The 22,855-nt window shown below is 45.2% G+C and overlaps 1 protein-coding gene across 1 annotated transcript; it reads right to left on the reverse strand.

Annotated features, from left to right (window-relative positions):
* Positions 1-22,365: 22,365 nt before the first annotated feature.
* Positions 22,366-22,815, reverse strand: LOC136537047 (uncharacterized). The gene has a single exon (XM_066529143.1). The coding sequence runs from the start codon at positions 22,813-22,815 to the stop codon at positions 22,366-22,368; it is 450 nt and encodes a 149-aa protein (XP_066385240.1).
* Positions 22,816-22,855: the final 40 nt, after the last annotated feature.

Here is a 22,855-nt window from a genome sequence, read left to right on the forward strand (position 1 = left end):
TGTATTCGCCGTGCGTCTCCCCTCGACTTCTCGTTGTGATTTTCTTTTGTCGTACTCTGCCAATTCTGACTCGTATCTGATCCAAGCTTCCCTGCGCTGCCTAGCACGGTGTTGACGCCCTTGCTTCAACTTGTTTTTTCTTTCTCTAGCTTGTTTCTGACTATCTGTTTCTCCGTCGTAGCCTTGGGCAAAAGGTGATATGTTGGATTCTGATTCATCTGATGATCTGACATCGGGTACTTCTGGGGGATTTAATGGTGACCGCGGTCGTCGAACCATGAGCACTTCTCGCGCATGAGTCGTTCTGTTATTGGCGTTAGTTTTCATGCTGTCGGAGTTGCTAATAACTTTAGTGGATGCCTCGGTGTCGTAGATCGAGTCTCCTTCTTGGTAGGGTAGAATTGCTGTCGTCGTCGTGCCGACTAGTTGGGTACCGCTGTCCTCAGGAACAGAACCTGGCCAGTGGACGATGTAGTCTTGGGATGTTATTGTTAGCACGAGACCCTTCTGAGCTCCTGTCAGTGGTATCCCGCATCTTGGATTGAAAGATCTTTCGAACTGTCCCAGATAGGATTTTGCCATGTTGTCGAGCCCAAATGGAAAAGAACTCGACTTCTTGGAAGAACTCTGAGGGTAATCCGAGTTGTTTTGGGTTGTGCTCTGGAATCTTGCCAAAAAAGAACTCGGTTTTTTGAAAGCACTCGGATAAAACTTCGCCTTGATGTTTGAATTCGAATCGGATATGAGTGGCCGTGAGATCTGATTTGAATCGGATACTGTGAGCTGTGCGAATCTTCTGGTGAGCTGATCCATTGTAGTTGGTGAAATATGAAATTCTTTATGATGATCTGGATCTTTGAGGAGATGGCCCTGAAGCTTGCCGTTGTTGTCCGCCTCGCAGATCCACGAGCCGAAGATGAAAGTTGATCCCGTCGGGAAGATTATGTTGTCGAGGTCCATCGAGTTCTCGGATGCAAAGTCGCCGAAATCCCCTACCTGGCGCGCCAGCTGTCGATGTTTTACCACCGATAACCTGCCACGGGGGTACCCGGGGCAGTATGTTCGGGCTTCGGCGTATGCCGAACTCGATGGTTAACGCAAGACACAGTCGATTTATCCTGGTTCAGGCCCTCGATCGTAGATCGAGTAATAACCTTACGTCCAGTCGGCGTTAGCCTTTTGCGTTGGATTGATTGTCAAGTGTTGTGTTGTACAATGGTCGTGTGTCCTGTCCCAGGAGTCCTGCCCTCCTTTATATAGTCAGGAGGCCAGAGTCCTAGTCCGTTTACAATGAGATTTCCTAGTAGGATTACTTAATAGCTATACTACTAAGATTACATGGGGAGAGTCCTGGTTGGACTAGATATTCTCTCTCCCTTGCGGGGTATCCTGTGGGTCCCGCATCGACACTTACAAAGTGACTTGGGTCATCCACACGCTCCACCGGATGATCACCAATCTCTCAATCATCACCGAGCCATCTAGGTGATGGCGATCACCAAGAGTAACAAGCACAAACTCTCACTTGACCAAAACAAGCCTAATGAGTAAGGTGGATGCACATTTGCTACTCCCTATGCACTAATGAGGTCATTAATCTTGGATTATCAAATCTCAATCACCCCACTAGGCTCTTGCTCTCCCTTGCACTCTAAAGGTATTTCTCAGCTAAACAAATGGGCAAAAGACCTCAAATGGACGAGTGAGATATGTATTTATACCCCCCATTCAAAACATAACGGTTGATGTCCAACTCAGCAAATATCGGGATGACTGGACGCTCCGGTCAAGGTGACCGAACGCACCGGTCAGTGTAATACGTCAGCGTGTCAGAAAAGAGCCGTTTGCTCTAACCGGACTCTGGCCTACGTCCGGTCAGCACCCACCGGACGCGTCCGATCATCAAAAACCCTATCTGGAACCTTACTGATGTTTACCGGATGCTGGCACTCAGAGTCCGGTCACTTCTTTGTTCAGCGTCCGGTCCGTGGTCAGCAGCTTGTCCATGTTGCTACAGATACGGCTAGCGTCGCGTCCGGTGAGCACTGGTGTCCAGCGTCTGGTCGCACTCTGACTGTTGCTGCCGAACAAATGAATTGACCGGACTCTCCAAGCTACGTCCGGTCACAACCAAACCAGCGTCCGGTCAGTCATTTGACCCTCCATTTACTTCAAATTTGAATTTCTTCGTGAATGAAGTTGACTTCTATCGATCTTAAGGCTAAATCTGAGCTACCTAGTGCTAAGTTTGACAAGTGTACACAATACCTAATCCATTAGACTCACCTAAGTTAAGCTACTAGTCTATACCCCCTTATTAGTACGGCCAAAGGAAAAATAAAGTCCTAAATTACTCTGAATGTATCTCCAACACCAAACGACACTTAGAACTAATCCATCCTTAACCTTGTCGTCCACCCTTTAAAAACCGAAATGATTTTCATCGACAGGGGCATGACAACTATGATTGCCCAATTAATTTATATTACCATGACCTAACTCAAATTGTCTCTACAAAACATACGTTAGTCATAGTAATCTCGTGTTGTCATTAATCATCGAAACCCAACTAAAGGCCTAGATGCTTTCAACTTGAATATGGAAAAAAGGAAAAAAAATCATGAGAAATCCAAACACGAGTTTGTAACATTTGTAACAAAGAAATATAGGAACCGTCCAAACAGGAAGCGATAGGAGAAAGGGAGAACAAAAAATATAAAAAAGAGAGAACGTGTGCTCTCTGCTCTATCCGGGACCAGCCAATAAATAGGAAAAAGAACGTGCTCTTGAATATATTCATTATTATTATATTGTTATTGTTATTTGTATTTCTATCTCTATTTCTATTTTCATATTTATTACTTGAACATGGAAAAAGGAAACAAAATCATTGAGAAATCTAAACACGAGTTTGTAACAAAGAAATAGAGGAACCAAAACCAGACAGGATACCATAAGGGAAAGGGAGAACAAAAAAAATATTTAAAAAGAGAACGTGTGCTCTCCTCTATATGGGACCAGCCAATAAATAGGAAAAAAAGAACATGCTATTGAAGGAAAAAGAAATCAGAACGTATAGAAACAGGCATCCGGATTGGACTACGTTACATACATTGATAGGAGACGGAGCCGATGTGAGGATGCATTCGTGACTCGGGAGAGAAAAAGAAGATGGACGGACGAAAATTAGGTAGAAAGAAATTTTACGTCTTTAATATTATATATATATAGGTATAGAGTATAGATAAAGTCTCGTTTAGCATGGCTTCTCTAAGAGCTCGTTCGGTTGGGTCATTAGGACGCCAGGAATTAATCCGGCCAGTGAATGCTTCTGTAAATTGAGTAAAGAAACCGGCCTTGAATTCTTTCTAGGCTCATTCCCGGTCAAACGAATGGGGCCTAACAGGAGTAGCTTCTGTTTGGTGCTATTTTTTGCCAAACCAATAAAATTGATCAAGTAGAGCTCCTTAAGACACGATCTTACAAGAGGTGGATGCCGGGTAGAGTTGAAGCTGGTCTCAGCTCTCTCTCTCTCTCTCTCTCTCTCTCTCTCTCTCCCAGATATACTATGAGAAGTTTGACCAATTGTTTTATGAAACATCTTCAGATCCAAAGCAAAACAAAAAATTAAAGACAAGAAATTGTTTCATCAGTGAAGTAGAGATATACCAAATCTATATAAATTGCACGGGCAAGCTTTGGCCCAAGGGCCCGACATTAGAATGAGAAGTGCTGAGCCACAAACATGGCTTAGTTCCCTCAAAAAAACATGGCTTAGAATATCTATTTTCTAAAATTGTTTTAATATGGATATGGCGGACACCTTAACATGCCCGCCTCCATTAATGGTCTTTCAAAAAACCAAAAAACAACAAAAAGACTTGTGACCTCAAGTAATCGGACCCACAGCCTACCACTTAGCACCAGCACATCTCTACCACTACACCAAACAAATATTCATGTTCATATATAATATGCTATTCTTTTATATCAACATTGTGTAATCTTATATTGAAAAAGCCTACTAAATAAACTCAAATGAAAATACTTTTAGCTACAAAGTTTTAAATCTTGTCAAGCACTACAACTTTGGTATAGGATGTCTCTCTATTCGAGATTGTTTGAAAATTTTAAAAATTTGAATCTCAAAATATGTAAATTTGAAACAAATATTTGAGGCTCTAAACGACTTCAAATAAAAAAACTTATCAGCGACAAACATATGAAGGGCAAGCATGGTGCAAGCAGTAGAGCCTTACATCCTGTGACCGGAAGGTTCTGGGTTCGAGTTACGGTCTCCTCGCATTGCATAGACGAGGGTAAGGCTTGCCACTGACACCCTTCCCTAGACCCCGCATAGAGTGGGAACTCTCTGCACTGGGTACGTCCTTTATCAATAGGAAACATATAGCTCAAGTCGGCCACTACAACTTTGGTATTAACTTTGTGAACATTCGAGGTCATTTAGAATTCTAAATTTTAAATTTTAAAATCTATCAACTTAAAACATATATTTGGGACTCTAAATGACTTCAAATAAATAACTTTTCAACTACAAAGTTGTAGACTATATTGAGAACTATAACTCTCTAAAAGAGCACAAATATCGATGTAGCTTTCGAGAGTATTTCAAGGTATCGATTTCCACGAGGAACGCGAAGTGAACTAGCAAAGAATCAAGAATGTCCTAGGATAGGAACGATGAAATATTTTTGGTGGCTAGAGAGGGATTTCCTCAGGTTTCCCTAGATACCTAGATAATCAAGGATCATGATTATTACTTAACTTTCTTACTTCAGAGCAGCAGTTCTTCTTCGACCCTCCAGAGGGGTGAGAAAATGGTGGTGAGGCTAAGGCCGCCGAAAGCTCTACATAACACCAATTCGAACATGGTGGATTACGAAGACCTGATAGAGCTGTCACCTCTGAGACTACTACAACTATCCGTGGGATTAGGCGTAAACTCAAGTAAACACTAGCCTAGACACCGCGTCTATGCTAATGCTTACTACTCTAATTTAACATTAAAACTAGAGCACTCCATACGAGCAGAGATCCCTAAGTAAAGTAAAGTAAATGTTGAATTTAATTAAATAGAAAAGCTAGAGATACCAGAGTAATATAATATTCTAGATGTTCCTTGATGACTAGCTACACCCGCCGAGGTACAAGGTCAAGGAGGATCCGATAGGCCCAGCTCCTCCCCAGTTCTCTCCTCACCTCTCTCCCCATTTCTAGATACTACAATTGGATGAGAGACATCCAAAGAGACACTACCACTACTACTACAAGTATGATGAAGAGAGTGGAGCTCCAAGTGTGTGTATTACAAGTGAACCAACACCCCTTATAGTGTATATAGGAGTAGGGGCGTATTTGTAGTTGAGCAAGGTCAGTTGTAACACCCCAGGCGTCACAAAAGCCCAAGATGTCACTAACGTCCCTTCCCTCATGCCAGAGTATAAATCTCAGCAAGCAAACTGCCTGAACATGTCACTCAAGCTAAAATTTAATTAGACATTAATTTAATCATAGAAGAATGTACACCATGTGAAAATAATAATTAATAGTCAATTTATTTATCTAATGACATTTCCATAAATAAGTAACCAACATTATTTCCATAATGAAGTAAATGGCATGATATACAATAAATAAACCAGCTCCATATATGAATAAAGTAATACTCCTCATAATAAAAACAGTACTCCTAGTCTCCACTTCATGCCAACGTAAAACTTCAATGCCCCTCTTGAGGGTCGGACCACAAGTCAATGAATAATCCACAAGAACACTTCGGAATAGTCATATAACTTTCCCATCGACCTGGGTCAAGAGCACTTCGGAATAGTTATATGACTTTCTCACCGACCTAACTCGACACATATGCTTATGACAAGAATGCACATGATGCAATAAGATGCTGCAACTACAATAATACTTAACACATAGGTCGTATACCTCCACAATCATGAAACATATCACTTACCTTCCGATGATAGATAAATACATACCACATATGTCATACACCTCCAGAATAATAAAACACTTACTTTCTGATGATAGACAAATGAGATCCAACAATTATGATCATATATACTTTACTTTAGAGGATAAGTGAATTCATAATTGGGTATATCATATTGGTTCAATTAATGTTATGACAAAGTGTAGGTAGAAATAAACAAGTCAAGCTGTAGCAACCACCGCTACATTTACTTGCCTATGACGAAGAAGAAAAAGTACAAGGCGTGTTCCAGATCGAGCACTAACACCTGTTTTAGAACAATGAACTCAGAACAAATACTCCAAATATCCACTCATAAATAAAATATAAAGCTTTCCTACATTCAAATAAACAATCAGCAAAACTTCCCCACTTGACCCCGGTAAAACAGCAGAATGCTGTTTGTGGTTCTTGTATCTTTAAAACCGTAACAACAATGATAGAAAGTGAATACTCGACAAGCATCTACACAGAACAAGCTACAACTTTGGTATTCAAACAAATTTCAAATTCCACCATCTACTACTTTTAAAACTGCCTACAAACTGACAGACATGTTCTGTCTTTAACAACAGCGACATTTTAAACCAAAAACCATATCTCCAAAACCATCCAACCAAAAATAGAGTTTAAATACTTGGTGCAAAGTTCATATAATGTACTACAAAAAAAACTCCACAATGCACTAGACCAAATCGGCCTCAATGAACCCCTAAACCAACATGACAAACTGAATATCAAAACTGAACTGTAATCCGACAGCAAAAAAGGATAGCCAACTTCAAAAATTCATAATTGGACATATGTTAATCCAAAAATTATAAAGTTTACCAATATGAAAAGGTAATAAAAATTATACAACTTTTGTGTTATAACTTTTTGAGTTTGAAGAGCCTAAGACACACAAAACATGACCGCAAAACAAGTGAACGTTTCTGACGACTAAACAACAGCAGAGCACTGAAACAATCATAACTCGACATATGCTGATCCAAAGTTTATGATATTTAACAATTTGTAAAGCTTACAAAATTCTATACAACTTCCATTTAGATCATTCTATGAGATTCTGGACTCAAAATATGATAAAGTGGAACACACTAAAACTGTCCAGAAATTTGACAGCACAGCTGCTGCATCAAACAACGAGCATATCTTCCAAACTACAGGGGCTACGAAGGTGATATTTATGCCAAAAGAAAGGTATTGATGTCTAATACTGAAATATTATTTTTCTATAATTTTTTAGCATATAAAAATAACCTTAAATAGTACATAAACCAGAACAGCACAATCTGAAAACAGCAGAGTTTAATTATGAGATCAGAGCCCTAAACACGTTCACTAATCCATCAAATTCGGTGAACCCTATCATAGATTCACATAAAAAACTATGGAGGAAAACACAAATCTTATCCCAAAAGCAAGCGTTATGAAGATCCACAATGATTGACTTCCCACTATCCTTCTCCCTCATGGCGATTCTCGCGGCTCTACCTCTCGTCGTCTTGATCTACTCCGCCCGTACACACACCATCAAGAACGACGACGCCAAGCATGGAATTGAGGGAAAAAAGAGGAGTAGAAGATGACCCACCAATTTATGAGGAGGAAGGCATACGAGCAACGAACGAGGATCAAGCCCTAACTCTCTCCCTCTCTCTTCTCCATCCTCCAGTCTTCTCTTGTATTTTCTCCGATGCGTGAGAGAGACGGTGGCTCAATAGAACATGAAGGGAATTAGGTTTTGTGGGAGGGGAAAAGGCTAGGGAAAGGGGAAAAACCCCGCTAGGTACCATTCATGCTATTTCTTCCCCTCCAATCTTCCAAAGACAATACTATACTGATTCGAACTCCAAACAACATGTATGAGGAACTCCAAACAACATGTATGAGTAGTCAAACAGAATGCATTCAACGACCTCTACGCATCTATGGTCTCTGATCATCCATCCGAGCTACGTATAAAAAATCATTTTTTTGCCACTCTGAAAGGTCCTAAATGGCTAGAGGGGGGGGGGTGAATATCCAATAGAAAATCTCTACAAAAGCACTAGAGCAAAAGGTTAGAAACCTAAATAGCAAAATGCAATTTTGCTTTAGCTCTACAAGGGTTGGAAGCCACCTATTCCAACAATTCTAATAATCTATGTTCTCTAAATTCACACAAAGGCTAAGTCACTACTCTCTAAGCTAGTGAGCTCTCAAAGACTAACTAAAGAGCCTCACTAACCAAACTAATAAGCTCTCAAGACTAACTACACTAAAGAGCTTTACTAGGCAAGAAAGTAATCATTGTAAATGCAAGAGAGTGAGTGAATTGGTTATATCGCCGTGGTAGGAGAGAGATGAACCAATCAATGAATACCAAATCAATCACCGGGAGAAATCCAAGAGACAAGTGACACACAATTTTTCTGTCGAGGTTCACGTGCTTGTGTAGGATCGAGATGACGGACTAGAGTGGGGTGAATAGTCCTTTCTAAAATTTAAACGCGTCGGCTAACCGAAACAAATACGGAAAAAAAACTATCGGTTTAGTCAAGACTGCACCCCTCTATCTAAGTTCACAAGCACCTTATAAAAGATCCTAATTATGCAACAAAGGTGTCGGGCTAGCTAGATCTGACCTAAATAATTCTAGAGCAAGGTCACACAAACCTATGCACTAATACTCAAGCAACCGAGGGAGCTCCTACACAACTAGTGATGCAAAAGCACAAAGCCACCTAAGCTCACTAGCAATGCTCAATAACAAGGCTACACAAGACAAATTAGAGAGTGCAAATTACTTAACTATATAAACTAAGCAATGTGACTAACAAGGTTACTAAAACTAAATTAGCCATGCAAGGGAGCTACTTATATGCTACACAAGCAAGAAGGTAACTAGCAAGCTACTAAAGCTAAACTAGTCACCAGAGCAACTACACAAGCACAATGTAAATGAAAGTAATACAAGCTTGTGTTACGCGTAATGCAAACCACTAAGAAGATGATGAAGACAATGTTGACACGGTGATTTTCTCCCAAGGTTCACTTGGTTGCCACCAAGCTATGTCCCTGTTGTGTCGACCGCTCACTTGGTGGTTCGGCGGCTAAGAGGTGTTGCACGAATCTCGTCCACACGTTGGACACCACAAGAACCTCACAAGCCAAGTGAGGGTAGCTTATTGACATGCTCGACTAGACTTGCTCTCCACGATCCCCATGGGGTGAGCACAACCCCATCACAAATCCTCCTTCGGAGCACCGCACAATCTTCTCACATGCTTCAATGGAGTCACAAGCCACCAAGCCATCTAGGAGGTGGCAACCTACAATAGTAACAAGCACCACTGGCTTGCAACTTAATCACCTAGTGCCACTCGATACAACCTCATGATGCAACGCACTAGACTCACACTCACTCGCAATTGGATCACACTTTTGCAAGAACAAGTGAGTTAGAGGACTCCCAAGCACATTTATACAAGCCACCAAGGCTTAAGGGTGCTCAGCAACCGGCCCAAGGCCGGCCACCACTTCTATTTATAGCCCCAAGGGCTAAACTAGCCGTTACCCCTTCATTGGGCATTTTTTGGGCTGACCGGACATGCTGGTCGCAATGACCGGACGCACCGACCTAGCATCCGATCGTGCTACGATGTCCACGTGTCGCTCTATGTTCAACCAGAGCCGCTCGATCTCAATAGTAACTTCACACGCCAACGGTCAAAGACGACGAGATGTGCCAAGCCCATGACCTGACGCACCCGAGCCATGTCAGATCGCTCCCGCGCACGCAACCAAGACCTGACCGGACATGCCTTAAAAGGGGAGATTGAAAGATCCTTGTTTGGTTTTGGTAATTCCATATTTTTGTTGAGCTGTCATCAATTACCAAAAAGGGAGAGATTAAAAGGTCCTTGTTTGGTTTTGGTAATTGAGTGACAACCTAGGTGGACTAATTTTTTTTAATGTGAGATACATAGGTGATTAGTCAACAGGTACATCATGTGTGAGCAACTTTTGCCATGGAGGTGAAATGGCATGGAGATGTTGCAAAGCTCACACATGTGATGAAGGAGCTCATTGCATATGAGACATGATGTGGAGTCATGTGATCAAGGTGGAGAAGATCAAGACAAGACTTGGCTCAATGGACCTTGCAAGTGTGAAGGGCAAGTTGAGTAATGACTTGGCGCCGATGGACCAAAGCAATGGTGAAGAGCAAGTGAAGTCAAGATCGATGAACCAATACGGTCACGTGATGATATGAAGTGGATCATATCATTTGGTGATTGGTTGGTGCATGTGTTGCATCAATGATGGAGGAGATGAAATGAAATGCACAAGGCAAAGGTATATTTGTAGGGCATTTCATTTCATCGGTCAAAGGTTGTATAGAGAAGTGCATGACCGGGTTTAGGATAGATGGCCATACAATTAAGAGGAGCAAACTTGTTTGCATATCGGTCATCTAGTTCCACTTGAGCGATCTAACTTTGCATACATGTTAGGATCGAGTGGTGTTTAGAAAAGAGTGCTAATCCTTTGAAAAAATGTTTGTGAAAAGCTAACACACGTGCACAAGTTGGTGAACACTTGGTGGTGTTAGCACACTGGCAAAGGAGAAGTCAAAAGGTGAAGAAAGGAGGCAAAACCAGGCTCAGAGTGGAGCCCCAGGGGCACCACCACCCCCTGTCCGGTGCACCGCCACCCCTATGACGGTGACCGGCTAGGAGGCCGAGAGCAGCAGGTTGCTCTGGGGACACCGCCACCCCTTGTCTAGTGGCACTGCCAACCCTAGGGCGGTGCCCACTTGGACATGGCCAAGGAGAGCTGGTGCTGGGGTTGGCACTAGAAGCGGTGGTGTGCACCGCCATGGGCACTGTCGTGCCATGTCTGGTGCACCGCCCCTTTTATCCGGAGAGGGGCTGTTTTGTGGGTTGGCCTGGGTGGTCACCGCCACCCTATGGCAGTGCCACCATCACCCCCTATCCAATGCCACCGCTGCCTATTTGGTGGCCACGGCTAGTCAAACTAGCCGTTGGATTCAACCGTTGGGGGCACCACCACACCATGTCCGGTGCCACCACCGTCATGTTCGGTGCCCTCGTAGAAAATGGAATCTTTAGAGCAATGGCTCTATTTTGTGTGGGGGCTTATAAATACCCCCATGTCCAGCCTTGGGCTAGTTGTTGAGCACACTAGAGCCTTGGTTGCTTGTGTGGTGGTGCTTGGGAGCCCTCTAACTCACTTGAGCTTGATAGTGATCATCCGATCGAGTGAGTGAGCGATTCTAGTGTGATTGCATCATGAGGTTGCATCGAGTGCCACTAGGTGATCATGTTGCAAGCCAATGGTGCTTGTTACTCTTGGAGGTTGCCAATTCTTAGATAGCTTGGTGGATTGTGACTCCGTTGAAGCACACGAGTAGATTATGCGGTGCTCCAGAGGAGTATTTTGTGAGGGGGATTGTGCTCACCCTGCAGGGATCATGAAGAGCAACTCTAGTTGAGTGTGTCATTGAGCTACCCTCACTTTCAGGGTAGGTTCTTGCGGTGCCTGACGTGTAGGCTTGGTAGGTGATGCCAATTAGCTACCAAACCACCAAGTGAGCAGTCGACACAACAGGGACGTGGCTTGGTGGCAACCAAGTGAACCTTGGGGAGAAAATCACCATGTTAACATTGTCTTCACCATCTTCTCAGTGGTTTGCTTTTTGTGAAACACAAGCTTGTATTACTTTCATTTATATTGTGCTTGTGTAGTTGCTCTTGTGACTAGTTTAGCTTTAGTAGCTTGCTAGTTGCCTTCTTACTTATGTAGCATAGAAGTAGCTCTCTTGCGTAACTAATTTGGTTTTAGTAACCTTGTTAGTCATATTGCTTAGTTTGTGTAGCTAAGTAATTTGCGCTCTCTAATTTAGCTTGTGTAGCCTTGTTAAGTTGTTATTGAGCACTGCTAGTGAGCTTAGGTGGCTCTGTGCTTTTGCATCACTAGTTGTGTAGGAGCTCCCTTGGTTGCTTGAGTACTAGTGCATAGGTTTGTGCGATCTTGCTCTAGAATTGTTTAGGTGAGCTCTAGCTAGCCCGACACCTTTGTTGCATAATTAGGATCTTTATAAGGTGCTTGTGAACTTAGATAAAGGGATGTAGTCTTGGTTGGACCGATAGTTTTAATTCCGCATTTGCTTCAGTTAGCCAACACGTTTAAATTTTAGAAAGGATTATTCACCCTCCTCTAGTCCGCCATCTCAACCCTACAATTTCTAGAGAGCTCCTCGAGCCTCTGTTTTGTGAACGGATGTGTCAGGTGAGTCACGATCAGACACAGCACTTGAGTCCGGTCCTTCACCACCTACCACGTGTCAACACTAAGCCCGTGCCACTGCGTCAGCGAACGTCAGAGATGACTAGACGTGGCCCCTATGTGTCAGGTCACTCTTCGCACCAACATCCGATCACAAGACCGAGACCGCGTGCTCTTAGCTGCACTTGATTGGACGTGCAGGTCCTCTCGAGGCCAGCGTCTGGTCACTAATAGTGAAACTTTCTTGCCTTCGTTTCTTCGCCAAGTTGATCCACAACAACTCCACCACTTCTCCTTTGCAAATGTGCTAACACCACCAAGTGATCACCACCTTGTGCATGTGTGTTAGCTTTTAACAAACATTTTTCTAAAGGATTGGCACTCTTTTCTCAATGCCACTCAATCCTAACACGTATGCAAAGTTAGATCGCTCAAGTAGCACTAGATGACCGATATGCAAACAAGTTTGCTCCTCTTAATAGTATGGCCATCTATCCTAAACCCAGTCATCAACTTCTCTATACGCCTATGACCAGTGAAATGAAATGCCCTAGGTTATACCTTTGCCTTGTGCATTCCATTTTATCTCCTTCGATGTCGATGCAACACATGCATCAACCAATCACCAAATGATATGATCCACTCTATATCATTACATGATTATATTGGTTCATCAATCTTGACTTCACTTGCTCTTCACCATTGCTTCGGTCCATTGGTGCCAAGTCATCACTTAACTTGCCCTTTATACTTGCAACCGGTCCATCGAGCCAAGCCTTGTCTTGATCTTCTCCACCTTGATCACATGACTTAATGTCTTGTCTCATGTGCAATGAGCTCCTTCATCACATGTGTGAGCTTTGCAACATCTCCAAACCATTTCACCTCCATGGCAAAGGTTGCTCACATATGATGTACCTATGGACTAATCACCTGTGTATCTCACATTAAACACAATTAGTCCACCTAGGTTGTCACTCAATTACCAAAATTAAACAAGAACCTTTTAGCTTGCCGGCACGCTAGTCCTCGTTGTGTTGATCAACACTTTGTGGTTCGGTGGCAAATAGGTATCACACATCTAGCCCCAACAATTAGGCACCACAAGAACCTACCCACAAGTGAGGTAACTCAATGACATGAGCAACCTACTAGAGTTACCTTTCGGCTCTCTGCCAGGGAAGGTACAAGACCCCTCACAATCACTAGGAGATGGCCACAAACAATCACCAACTCATGCCAATGCCCTCCACTGCTCTAAGCCATCTAGGTGTTGACAAACACCAAGAGTAACAAGAAATCCATAGCCACAACGATCCCCAAGTATCACTAGATGCAATTACTCAAGCAAATGCACTAGGAATCACTTCTAATCTCACAAAGATGATGAATCAAGGATGCTATCACATGTAAGAATGACCAAGAGAGTGAGCCAAACACGCCCAAGCTCTATTTATGGAGCCCCCGAAAAGTTACAGCTGTTATGCCCTCAGGGAGGTCCGGACGGAGGCTCTAGACCATGGTTCCGAACCATTTATAGTGAAGGTCTAGACCCCTGAATCTTGCCATATGTCCCCATGTTCAAATGCGCTCATTAGATCTCAACGGTCACTAAAAACCGCGTCACACTGCGTAGAACCGGACCGAGCGACAAGACCAATGAACCCTCGGTCCTGTTCAATCTAGAGAGGGGTTTTCCCTCTGGACCTGGACCGGACCCAACAACCAGACCAACTCAGGGTCCTATCCCTTCAAACACATGTAAAAACGCTCAACCGAACCCAAGTGACATGGTCCGAACCGTAGAACCGGACCCAGATGACATGGTCTGGACCCGGTCCTGAGCCCGAGTCCTAAGCACTAAAACAACGATAACTCTTAGCTCTAAACTCCGATTTCTATGATCTTGGATATTTTAGAAAGCTTATGCAGAGGGCTACACATCCCAAATGCATATTTGGTCCAAAAGATAAAGGATCAATACAGAATTCTATCCAAGAACCATCAATGTTCAACATAGACCAACGCTCAATCGGACCCAGAAAACATGGTTTGGACCTAGGTGACTGTGGCAGAACCACCCGAAATAGCATACTTATGGAGGCGCTCGTCTTCCACCAGACACTAAGCACCCCGAAAGCCACTACTGCGAGCGGTATCCGTCGGACACACTCAGAGGGAGAGCCCGAAAGATCCACATTTTTCCCCAAGGATCCAATAATGAAAACGAGTTACAACACCAGTCCATCTCATACATTAGAGTTTCTAAAAAGTACATTATTACAATACCAAATACATAGTTCGGAATGATAAACAGCGGAATATTAAAAGATAACATCTAGCGATAAGATAACGAGGATTTTGTCTGAGCCCACCAGAAGAATCCTCCACACAAGGTACTCCTCAAGCATTTCCTGCAACAGGGGTAAGTAAACCCTGAGTACACAATGTACTCGCAAGACTTATCTGATAGTGGGAATACTTTCCCGACTCCAAGGAATATGCTAGGCTTTATGGTTGCTGGTTCTCCTTTAGCCAAAAGCAGTACTAATAGTGAGTCCTTATTTATATATTATTATCATCAGCCGTATTAAGTTTTTATCTAGTCAAGCTATATAAGCACCTGTGCTACTTTCAAGCAAGAGTTGAGCAATCAATATTGTTCCTTCTCCTTTTCCACTTCCAGTTCTTACTACGGTGCTAAACCGCAGACAAGCCGTACCGCATAACCTGGCGATTTGCGAATCAATGTGCCCAGCTGGGTGCCCCGAAGACACACGCCCCGCTTGTACCCCAGGCACAAGCGGAACTAACCCACCACTCTCCTGTCCCGGGTGTCTAGGTCTCCGTCCAAACTTGGACTCTAAGCCCCCGCCTCTAAATCCCAGACTCAGTGCAGCGCAAGGACCTCCACCACCTCCTCTTCCCATCAGTCGGTCCGGAAAGAGCCGGATCCGCGACAAGAGAGTGGCAAGTCTTCCCTGCGCCCATACCCAAGTATGTGCTCGGGACAAAAGTCTGTGACTTGCCTAGAGTCATATGCAACGACCGGTCCTTAACCGACATTGATAGGGAAAAAGTGTAACCGGGCTATGCCCTGTTGACCGCAGGACACAACCCCTCACACCCACCAGTACCAAATCCATATCCCTGTCCGGTCACCATTTTCCCTTTTCATTATTTCATCATGATATCATAGTGTAATCCCTATTTGCAAGTAACGTCAGGTTACTCACGCTACCGACATCCTGAGCATAGCAGCTACTCGACCTACACTAGTAGGACTCAGGGTGGATATATCTATGCATGTAGTTTCCATAAAGTGCCTGTAACGTAAATGCACATCAAATAAATATATTCAGTGATCATTTAAAAATAGGGGTTATGCACCGGGGCTTGCCTTGGGCAGGTGTCGGGTCAGCAAGGTCAGTACCAACAGGCTCTTGGGCTCCCTCCTATGCGAAAAGCTCCTCCTCGTACTCCTCGATCACCTCACCATACTCCGGATCACCGACGGGTACGAAGTCTACCTGTTCGTGATCTACATGAAATGACGATGCAATGATTACACTATGGCAACAGCAATTCTCAATGCAAAAGTACCTCCATTACATTACTAAGTGAGGTCTACCTATTAAAGTCTCAGCCACATACCAGTACTACTAACAAGTATGACCATGTCCTACATTCTTACGATGACTACGGATATTCATACTCCTAATGTCAGCTTATGATAAATCAAGGATAACAACTACGTCATCCAACGACTTGTTCTATGATTACCATTTGTACAGCAAGTATATAAATGCCTAAGGAACCTACGGTAACGATTTCAAAGCTAAAGTTATCGTCGGTTCACCACAACAATTCTTGCAATTAAAGATCGATATACCGCTAAGCCCTCTACTTCAAGCTTATGGGCCTACCATCCTAACCACTAATGGGGAACCAACTGTAATAACAGGTAGTCGACATTTTTGCGAACCTAACAAACTTTGTTTCGCTATTTTTGGACAACCATGCAATTTACTACTAATTATTGAAGTTCAGCTCATAACCTAAATAGATAAACAATTTCTAATACAATGAAATAGAGAAACCGAAACATTCTTGGCTGGCCCAAGACGCGTGGCCCGATCCAACTCGTCATCCCGCCCGCACGCGATAGTAGTTAGGCGCGCGGCCCACGCAGAGGCGCGGCCCAGATGGCCAATGGCCCACGAAGGGAAGGCCTACGCGCGGTGGTAAAAATGCACGAACACCCCCGACGAACTCAGCATTTACCACAAGCTCAACGGTACTGTTTCGCTAGTCTACCGTTTTACACCAGCACCCTCCCACTTCATCTTCTTCACTGTGAGGAGGTCCCTGGCCATCCAGAGCATGCACCGACACGACGGCGCGGCACTGGACGCCTACACCGGCCACCCCAGTCCTCTCCATACCAAAATAAAGGGCCGATACTCACCTATGTGCGAACGCAACCCACTCGGCGGAGACACAGGCGCCGAGACGTCGCAGCGAGCATGGACCACGACGGTGGGCAACCTACAAGGACGGCGATGCCGTTCCGGTGAACAATAGCACTGCCAGGACAAAACAAGGAGTGGATGAGTACCAGCGACTCACCATGGAACTGGAAGATGAGAAGAAGCGATCAGAGATGGCTCAGGCCAAGCCAGCCACGTGCGCGCGATGAGAGCAGCAGAGCACGGCAATGGCATGGCCACGCCACGGGATGCACTACGGCGGTAGGGTCTAGGATAGGGCAAGCATGGTGACAACCGACAGAAGGGGAGGCTAGTGGCGTGAGGAATTTGGCCGAGCGGCTATGGGGGCGATGAAAACCGACAGCGCAACACCTCGGGTCTTAATGGCCCGAGAGCTCGGCCCTTCAAAATTGGCGCACAGGACAGCACTACAGGCTGCCATGAGGGGCAGGAAGGGTTACCGGCTATCCAATGGAGCTACGGGCAAGACCAATTGGAATGTGGTGCAACCGCATCGGTGAATTGGAAAGAAACGTGACGGCGGTAAGGGGACAGCGGAGACAGAGGAACACCCGGCGCGGCATGGCTTGTCTGTGATCGTCAATGCGAGGTACAACCGTGCTTGGCCAAGGGGAACCCCAGGGCATGCTCCTGACAGCCGTCTGCATGGCCACTATAGCAAACGACGAGCCTTGGCATGGCACGTCTGCGGCCGGCGTCAGGCAAGGACACGGCGGACGCGACACTGAGGCGACAGCATAGCGGCAATTTTCTAAACGCGCAAGCGGCCAAAGGGTCAACTGAGCGGTGCCGAGCGCAGCCGCTAGCAATGCGGACGCGGGACCCCGCCCTACCACGGCCACAATGGGGGCAGGGCAAGGCAGGCAGAGCACGGCCAGTGTTCGAGCGCGACACGTCGGTTGGCGAGGCGAGCAGCAGCGAGGCAGAGCACGCAGGCGGCAGCAGCGAGCAGGTGGTCAGGACGCGCGGTTCGTGCACGTGGACGGCATCATGAGCGTAGCCGAGCGCGGCAGTGGCTCAGGCCTGCGCGGCAGAGCGCGCTGGCAAGCCACCCGAGGTGGTGACCACGCCCAGCGCTCAGCCAGATGGCGTGCACGATTTTTAAAGCAGCTAGAAATTTCGTACGCCATGTTCCAAACGCTAATCTAATTACTCGATGCGAATAGGAGTACACCTAGCCATCACCATCAGTCGCGACATTGCTCTCCTTCTTAGACCAATTGTTCTACAACTAATGCCAAAGATGGCTTCGTCGACCACTTCAAACACTTACGCGGAGGACGTCGATTTAAAAGGTTTCGCGTCGAATCCCCAAACCCGACCCCCGGAACGTACGCGCTAGCCATCCATGTCATTGGCCGCAACCTTTTTATCATCATTCACGAAACATTTTATAACATTTAGCGTTAACAATAATTCAATTAAGGTAATAAACACGTTATGTGACACGAAACATAACCTTATGCTTTCTCGTTTCGTAAAAATGTTTCCAAGCCAAACATGGATTATAAAACCTATCATACACCAATGCACATAAATCAGATGCTTATGAAATGTTTCAGCAAAACGTTACAATGTAACACTAGAGTGTTACAAATCTACCCCCTAAAACAAAATCTCGACCCGAGATTTCATGTGCCTAGTGTGAGAAAGAGGTATGGAGTACATTCATGCACAAAACTAACTATCCGACCCCGAGAGGAGATGGGGGTAATGCTTTGTTAAGTAGTTCTCTTGCTCCCAGGTGGCTTCGCCCTCTGAATGGTTTTGCCATTGTACCTTGTAAAACTTTATCACCCTGTTCCTGGTCACTCTCTCCTTCTCATCCAAGATTTTTATAGGATGCTCCACATAGGATAGATCAAGTTGTAGCGGAAGTCCTTCTATTTCCACAGATTCTTTAGGAACTCATAGGCATTTCTTCAGTTGCGAGACATGAAATACATTGTGAACTGCCGAGAGAATTTCAGGGAGTTGGAGACGATAAGCAACGGGGCCACATTGTTGCAACACCTTGTATGGACCCACATACCGAGGGGCTAACTTGCCATGGACACCAAACCGATATACTCCTCTCATAGGAGATACCTTGAGATACACAAAATCTCCAGCTGCAAATTCTAAAGGCCTTCTTTGTTTGTCTACGTAAGCCTTCTGTCGACTCTAAGCTGACTTCAAGTGTGCACGAATTATATTTACTTTCTCTCGAGCCTCCTTTATGAAATCAGGCCTGAAGTACCCACGGTCTCCTACTTCAACCCAGTTTAGGGGTGTCCTACACTTTTGTCCATATAAAGCTTCAAATGGCGCCATGCGGATACTCTCTTGATAGCTGTTATTATATGAAAATTCTGCCAGCTTCAAACAATGATCCCACTTCTCAGGAAAAGAGATGGTACAAGCCCGCAGCATATCCTCGAGCACCTAGTTCACCCTTTCAGTTTGACCATCCGTTTGGGGGTGGTATGCCAAACTTCTGAGAAGACGAGTACCCAAACACTCCTGGAGTTTCTCCCAGAAACGAGAGACAAAAACTGACCCTCTATCAGAGATGATGGTAAGAGGAACTCCATGTAGGGTCACAATCCGATCAAAGTATAACTCCGCATACTTCTTGGCATTGTATCTAGTGTCCACCGGAAGGAAGTGGGCAAACTTGGTGAGACGGTCCACGATGACCCAAATAGAATCAAAACCAGAGGCGGTGCGGGGTAAACCCACAATGAAATCTAGGGAAATATCCTCCCATTTCCAAACAGGAATGGGCAAGGGCTGCAGATATCCAGGAGTATGCATATGATCTGCCTTGACTCTGCCACAAGTGTCACATTCTGCAGCGAACTAGGTGATATCTTGCTTCATGTATGACCACCAGTACAGCCTGCGTAGATCATGATACATCTTGTTGCTACCAGGGTAGATAGACAGCTTGGAATGATGGCCTTCTTGCAAAATCTTTCTTTTCAGCTCTTCATTGGATGGAACTACTAGTCTATCCTTGTATCTTATGACTCCCTGCTCATCAATGCTAAAATGAGGTCCACACCCTTCTGCTAGCAACTTCTTGATATGAGGAACCTCTCCATGATCTCCCTTCTGTTCCTGAATAATTTGCTCCAGCAATTCTGAGGTTAATGCAATCTGAGCTAGCACCTCAGTGTGGTGGAGTGACAAGGGTATTTCCTCAACCTGATGCGACTTACGACTCAAAGCATCAGCCACCACATTGGCTTTTCCTGGATGATAGTGGACTTCCAAATCATAATCCTTAATCAACTCTAACCATCTCCTTTGTCTCATGTTCAACTCAAACTGAGTGAAAATATACTTAAGGCTCTTATGGTCCGTGAAGATATGCACTTTGTTGCCCAACAAATAATGCCTCCAAATCTTTAGAGAGTGAACTACAGCAGCTAGCTCTAAATCATGGGTAGGGTAGTTCACCTCGTGCTTCTTCAGTTGGCGCGAAGCATAAGCTATCACACGCCCTTCTTGCATAAGCACACACCCCAATCCCATCTTCGAGGCATCATAGTAAACATCAAAGGGCCTCTCAATATCAGGTTGAGCCAACACAGGAGCAGTGGTCAGAAAAGTCTTCAGGGACTGAAAAGCTTCTTCACAAGCTGGACTCCAAACAAACTTAGCTTCTTTCTGGAGCAGCTTAGTCATGGGCTGGGCTATCTTGGAGAAATTAGGGATGAAATGTCGATAGTATCCAGCTAGTCCAAGGAACTGACGGATCTGGTGCACAGACCTTGGAGACTTCCAATCTAATACATCTTGCATCTTGCTAAGATCCATAGAAATGCCCTCAGGTGTCAACACATGTCCCAAAAACTACACTCGATCAAGCCAAAACTCGCACTTGCTGAATTTAGCATACAGCTAGTGCTCCCTTAGCCGAGTCAGTATTATCCAGAGGTGACAGGCATGCTCTTTCTCATTCTTGGAATAGATTAAGATGTCATCAATGAAAACTACCACAAACTTATCTAGCTCCGACATAAAAACTGAGTTCATCAGGTACATGAAGAAGGCCAGGGCATTGGTGAGGCCGAAAGACATCACTAGGTATTCATATAGCCCATACCCAGTAGCGAAAGTTGTCCTTGGTATATCTCGTGGCCTGATCTTGATCTGATGATAGCCTGATCGGAGATCTATCTTTGAGAACACCATGGCACCAGCTAACTGATCAAACAAAGTATCAATGCGGGGCAAGGGATACTTGTTCTTAACTATTACCGCATTGAGGAGGCGATAATCCACACACATCTGCAGTGTACCATCCTTCTTCTTCATGAAAATCGCTGGGCAACCCCATGGTGAAGAAATTGGGCAGATGAAACCCTTGTCCATCAACTCCTCCAGTTGCTTCTTCATTTCTGCTAGCTCTCTTGGAGCCATGTGGTACGGATGTCTAGAGATAGGAGCAGTACCAGGCTCAAGCTCAATGGAGAATTCTACCTCACGGTCCGGTGGCAATCTAGGAAGATCCTTAGGGAAAACATCAAGGAACTCACATACTACTAGAATGGAGGTAAGATCAGGAATGGCTTCAGCATGGGCAGCAACAGGTAAGACCGGTTCTGAGGGTATGATGAGAGACATCCTATCCTCAGAAGACGGAAGCCATAACTCTACACTTCTTCTCTTCATATCCAATACTACCCCATACACCCGCAACCAGTTCATCCTAAGAATAACATCAATGCCCCGCCAAGGCATTATTATGAACTATAGACGGTAAGTGTGGGTAGCTAATACCAAACTTACAGTATCCGTACGGGTATTGATAAACATCTGAGAACCCGCTGTACGGATCTTATAGGAATACGGTATAGCCACAAGTGATAAGTTGTGCTGCTCTACAAACCCCATGCTCATAAAGGAATGCGATGCACCAGAATCAAACAACACCAAAGCTGGATGGGATTCGATGGTAAACATACCAGCCACAACTGTCTCCTGATGCACAACCTGCTGAGCATCCGTGAAGTGCACCTGACCAGATCTGCTAGGCACCTTCCTCTTGATGAAAGTCCTCTTAATCATCCTAGAATTTGCAGACGGCTGAGACGGCTGAGCTGTCTGCTGCTGAGGGCACTCCCTGGCATAGTGGCCCTCCTTGCCACACTTGAAACAAGCACCAGGCTTGTTCCCAAATCCTTGACGAGGTGGGATCTGCTGTCCCTGAGTCTGTTGGGGCTGCACCTGCTGCTGAGGTGCCTTGTACTGAGTAGCGGTAGTCTGTGAGGTCTGCTGGGGTGATCGGAATGGAGGCCTGCTGGATGGTTGATAGGACCCCCGCCTCACAATTTGCACCTTCTGAGTATGAGGGTGGCTGGAGGATCTAGCTGCCACCCTCCTTCGCTTCCAATCCGCCTGAGATGCCCGCTGAAAACCCTCAAGAGCAATGGCGGCGTTCATCAGAGCCCCAAAGGTCTGATAGTTCCCTAGGTACAGTTTCTCCTGTAGAGCAGGAGTGAGACCACGAAAGAAGCGATCCTTCTTCTTGTCATCCGTGTCCACCTGACTACCAGCATACTAAGCCAAGTGATTGAACTGATTCACATACTCCATTACCGTCCTGCTTCCCTGACGCAACTCCATGAACTCGGTCACCTTCTGGTGGATAACGCCAGTAGGTATGAAGAACTCACAGAAGGCTGCGGAGAACTCCTGCCACATTGCCGGATGATCCGGTAGCTCCACGGCCAGGAAAGTCTCCCACCAGGCACCTGCGGACCCCAAAAGCTGCTGGGACACAAAGTGCACCTTCTGCTCGTTGGCCACTCTGAGCAGCTGAAACTTCTGCTCCAGCATGCGAAGCCAGTGCTCCGCCTCCAATGGATCGTCTGACGGTGTGAACGTGGGTGGGTGGGTCTTGAGGAAGTCCTGGTAAGAGGACTGTCCCTCAGGACGGCGAGCACCACCCCCAATCCCACCATTGCCTCCGGGGCCTCCATGGGTGAGACCCGCGACGGCCTGTGCCATAAACTCCAAGGCACGAGCAGTCTCCTATCGAGCAGCGGCT

The sequence above is a fragment of the Miscanthus floridulus genome, chromosome 2, assembly GCF_019320115.1.
Source record: "Miscanthus floridulus cultivar M001 chromosome 2, ASM1932011v1, whole genome shotgun sequence".
NCBI classification, from domain to species: domain Eukaryota; kingdom Viridiplantae; phylum Streptophyta; class Magnoliopsida; order Poales; family Poaceae; genus Miscanthus; species Miscanthus floridulus.

Coding starts and splice junctions, on each gene's coding strand:
- LOC136537047 (XM_066529143.1), bottom strand. CDS start 22,815: ATGGCACAGGCCGTCGCGGGTCTCACCCATGGAGGCCCCGGAGGCAAT.